Source organism: Empidonax traillii, unplaced genomic scaffold (genome assembly GCF_003031625.1).
Source record: "Empidonax traillii isolate 1590-97213 ecotype Southwest subspecies unplaced genomic scaffold, ASM303162v1 scaffold1946:size199562, whole genome shotgun sequence".
Classification (NCBI taxonomy): domain Eukaryota; kingdom Metazoa; phylum Chordata; class Aves; order Passeriformes; family Tyrannidae; genus Empidonax; species Empidonax traillii.
Window position 1 is genome coordinate 50,738 of NW_020957139.1, and position 4,476 is coordinate 55,213.

At 45.6% G+C, this 4,476-nt stretch overlaps 1 protein-coding gene across 5 annotated transcripts in view; it reads left to right on the top strand.

Annotated features, from left to right (window-relative positions):
* The first annotated feature begins 494 nt into the window (after positions 1–494).
* UBE2D1 (ubiquitin conjugating enzyme E2 D1) overlaps positions 495–4,476 on the top strand; it is a 12,488-nt gene continuing 8,506 nt past the window's right edge. For 2 of the 5 annotated variants that reach the window (XM_027909105.1, XM_027909103.1), the window contains exon 1: positions 495–547. Coding sequence is in view for 2 of the 5 variants with exons in the window: in XM_027909103.1 (XP_027764904.1) it covers positions 524–547 (24 nt within the window). In the remaining 3 variants the exon portion in view is untranslated. Of the gene's footprint in view, positions 548–1,179; positions 1,199–2,739; positions 2,798–4,476 lie in introns of those variants that run through there. The other 3 variants (XM_027909107.1, XM_027909106.1, XM_027909108.1) reach the window with 3 other exon arrangements.

Genomic DNA, 4,476 nt, shown 5'->3' on the forward strand with positions numbered 1-4,476 from the left:
TGATTGGCCTTTTTGTCCGGAAATTACCTGGACAAAACCATCCTCAGCCCCAGGGATGGGCTGGTAGGCAAAACCACGACAGGCAGTTGTGGAATAAACAAGCTTTTAAATACTTTACTTAAAGTAGTGGTAATGTAAGTATCCGGTTTTCTATAAGAGGTGCTGAACAAAGGCGCCCTATAACCACCCCTAAATACGCTCCTCAACGGACAAGTTCAAGCGAAGTTCAATCTCCGAACGACCATCAGAGACCACCAAGAGACCACCAGAAGACCCCCCCCCCAGTGACCGGATAAGGACTTCCGAAGAACTTTTAAGAACTAATTGACATATCCATGAACTTTGCGAGAAGCGGCGAACACAATAAGACATTTACTGAATATGTAAAACCGTAAGCCCGCGCAGCCCCGCGGGCCGGGAGAACTACAGTTCCCGGCGCGCCCCGCGCTGGCCGGGGCTGCGCAGGCGCGGGGCGGACACAAAGGGCTCGGCGAGCGCTCCCCCCCCCCCCGCCGCGCTCCCCATGGCGCTGAAGCGGATACAGAAGGTGAGCGGGGCCGGGCCGCGGGAGGCTGCGGGAGGAGGGCGCGGCTCCCCGCCCCGCCGAGCCGTCCCGCTGTTGCCGAGGGTGGTGGTGGTGGTGACGGCCGGGCAGTGCAGTGCAGGGCAGGGCAGGGCCGGGCTCGGCTCAGCGAGAGGCGTCGCGGCAGCTGCTTCCCCGCGCTGTCTCCGCCGGCACCCATCCTTCCCTCTCGGCAGCCGGGGAAGGGGAGCGGGCGGATGGCCCGTCGCCGGCCTCCTCGCGGTTTCGGGCTTCCTTAAAGGCCCCCCTGCAGCCCGAGTCGGTGTTTTTTGAACCGCTGTTCGAGGGCCGAGGCGCTGCTAAGGGAGGGGGGGTGTCCGCGGCAGAGGTGCGGGTGCATCTGTCTCCCAAACGCTGCGCTCCCCTTTGTGCACCTCCCCGGTCAGCCCCGTGCCCGGAGCTGTTTTCGAGGCTAAAAAAGTGCTGCCGGCACAGCTGCTGTTCGGTGTGACCTTGGGATGTGTCTCGGCCGGAGTGTTCTGGGCTGGTGTTTTGGAACGGCCGTGTTGGAGTTCCTAGTTCCCTTTTGTTTTGCGAGGCCGAGCTGGTGGCTGTGCGGGACAGACAAAAAGAGCACGGCGAGTGGCCAGCACAGGAGTTAAGGGTAAGGTTAAGGTTAAAGTTGGTGCCGTGGCCGTGATACAGAACCCGCCGTGTTGGGTTGCTGTTGATGTGCCGCTGGTGCTATCCTGGTGCCGTGACATCATTGCTCCGGTTTCTTGTTTAAGGATCCCCTTTTGCTCCTGGAAGCCGCTGGTGTTGCAGAAGTAGGATTCTACAGTGCAAGCAGATTTAGGAGACCCTGCAGTAGGTACCAAGTTACTCGGATGGATTTTTACCAAAAGCTGGTAGTCACGACTCAAACTACAGAGCTTATGCCTTTAGAGGTAGCGCAATTAAGGGAGATTTTTGTTACTTCACGTCGCTTGTTGTGAATGTTCCATTTGACTGTTATATCAAATATTAATAAATAACTACTATGATATTCTTTAGCAGTAACTCTGTCATGCTTCTACTTATTCTGGGAATGGTCTACCATTTGTTGCCATTTAAATTTCCCACCTCTGTTCCGAATACCACCTCTTTCTATTTCTTGTTCAGTTTCGTTCTGCTGAGGAAAACAGACAAAGTCTGATAATCTGGTCTTTTTGAGCCGGAGTGGTTGGTTGTGGCTTTTCCTGCCAGAATAGGATTGTTCTTCCTACTTTTATCATGTTCCCTGTGTGGCTTTTCTTTCTGCTTTAGAGGCTTCCATATGATTCGGAAACCCACAATTTTCTTTAGTGTGGCATTTAAGAACTTTGCATTTGATAGATGTCAAATTACGGTTAGACTGTTTATGAAAGTATCTTTTTTACCCTGTTAGCCTTATTAGATTCCGTTCCTACTCTTTTAAAATGAAGCAGTGCTTTCCAACGTGCTGACTGCAAGGTAGTAGGAGATTTCCTGGTTATGCAATTACTTCTGCCCAAAATATGAAGAGATACCAGGTAAGGACCACCCAGAAGAGTAGGGTTTTGCATTAAAACTGTAGATGGAAATAGAATATATGCTTTACTACTGGCTAACAATTTTATCGATAAACGTTCTGATAAATATGTGCTGTGCATTTACCACATTTATGAAGAACAGAGAATTCTTTGAGACCACTGTGGAGCTTTTTGACAAATGGTTCCAAGCAGTGGTGTATGCATGGAGTTGGTAGGAAATGAGTCTGTGGTCTACAGTGCGTTTTGTGCAAGAAATGAAGAACACACCTGACGAAGATAAACCTCTATATTTTAAATAATGGAGCGGCAAAAGATTCTGCTTGTGGTTTTGTGTTGATTAGAGAATGAAAATAGCTTTTAGTGATGCTGTGTGCGGTTTATTTTGGACTTCTGATAATCTGCAGTCTTTTTTCTGATTTTTTTTTTTATTTTAAACTGGAAAAAAAATAACCCACCACATTTTTAGGGCTTTTTTTTTTGTTGTTCTTACTACTCATGCTCATAGTCACTGAGTATCCCTGAGTACTATTTGAAAAACATTTATCTCCTTGTTACCAAAGTATCCTTTACAGCGTTGTTCTAGTAGCCTTTTTGGGAGAGAAGCCTGGCTGCTAATCAAGCATGTAAGTGTTAAATTGCCCTTGCAGTCTTCAACTTTACACTTCCATGAAATACATCCTGTATTATTCTTTGTCCATGACTGCTACTCTGCACGGTCAGAAATGTCTCCAGCGTTTATTGCTTACCCTACCCTGTGTTTCACAGCTGTTAAACAAACTTGAATCTTAAATTTTTGCCTCATGCTGCTTACAGGGGTGTTTTGGAGTGTGTGTGTGGGGGGGGTGCAAGGAAAGGTGGCAATTTGGAAGCTTTGCCGTGTCCATCTCCAGCAGTATTCTAGCCAATAGCATTCTGTTCTACCATGTACTGTTTTGTACATTTGAGAGGATTATTCCTTCAAGTTCTCAGCTTAGCTGTTTTTCTCTGTGTAGTTTATCCTGCCCGTTCTGGGATGGTGTAGCGTATGTTGGAGCTCTTGACAGATGTTTTTATGCTGTGATACTCACCAGTGTTTGAAATAACTGATGAGTACAGTTGAGTAGTTCTTTTTTATCACAGCTTGATCTGGAATTTCTGAATGTGAGGATTCAAACTGTTCACACTGTCCCATTTCGATTTCCAAAGTTTGACCACATTACCACTTATATTTTTAAACCACATTAGCCTCAGTATGTAATTTCATTTGGTTGCAAAATAAGGCTTGAATTTGCACTGTGGAGATTTTGAAGTTTGCTCTGGCTTTGCTTCCTGGAAGCTGCAGAAGGTCTCTGAATGTGTTTGTGAACTTGGCTCTCATTTAGTGAAGCTGGTTGAAGAGAGCCTTTTCTTCATTGTTACTAGGAAATGTTAATAACAGGAGCTGATAGTTCTGTCTCTCATCAAGGTATGATTAAAAATGGGGCTTTTTATCATGAACAAATTTCAGTGCCTTTAGCCTGAACAAATTGAAGGTGTGTACCAGAGGAGCCTTCCCCAGTTCTGCCCATCCTGAAGTGCACATGTGTATCTGAAAAGAAAACCAATTTGTGTGGGGTTTGGGGTGTGTAAAGATCTCAAGGAAAACATCTAGCAAATGAGAGTGCTGTTACAGACTTGTGACTCTAAAGTGCTTGCCTGGATGTTTGCATCTGTCTGGAGAATGTTTGCATATACTTTAGAGACTTTCTGAAGAGTTTAAGCTACATATTTTTGAATCTAATAGTTATTAATGACCATTATAAAATGCGTGGTTTTTAGTCTGAGTTCTCTGTTTTGGCAGACAGTTTCATGTAGCTGATTGATTTTTTTTTTTTTAATTTTTTTTTAATTTTATTTTTTTTAGTGTGCATGCAAGACCTAATCTTCTCTCGTTAAGTTATACCCTGAACTGCAAATTGAAGACAGTGGCTGTAAACAGCTCTGCTGCTTGGTCATATTTGTGAGGACTCTGGTGACTGCTGGAAACCTGACACTGGTTGACTCCCTGTGTGTACTGGCAGTGTGGCTTGGCTGTGCACAGACAGCTGGTTCCCTGGATCACCCCTTAATGAAATTTGAATCCTCCGATTAAAACGGGAACTGCACGTTTTTCTGTTGCCTTTATTAGTTCAAGTCTAGCCCAGAGTGTTGTTTCTGGACCAATGCACAGTTTCACCAAAAGAATAAAGTGCAGATAAGTAACACTAATGGGCAACCTGAGCTATTTCAGTATGTGAAAGAAGTGTCTCTCTTGTTTTAAATCACAAAGGTTGTGAGAAGTGACTGCAGTGCCTTTCTTCGAATTCGTGGCCAAGAGTGGACTTGTAGAGTCTGGCTAAATTTAGGTGCCAGGTGCATGGCAGACCGAGTTAAAATATTTACCAG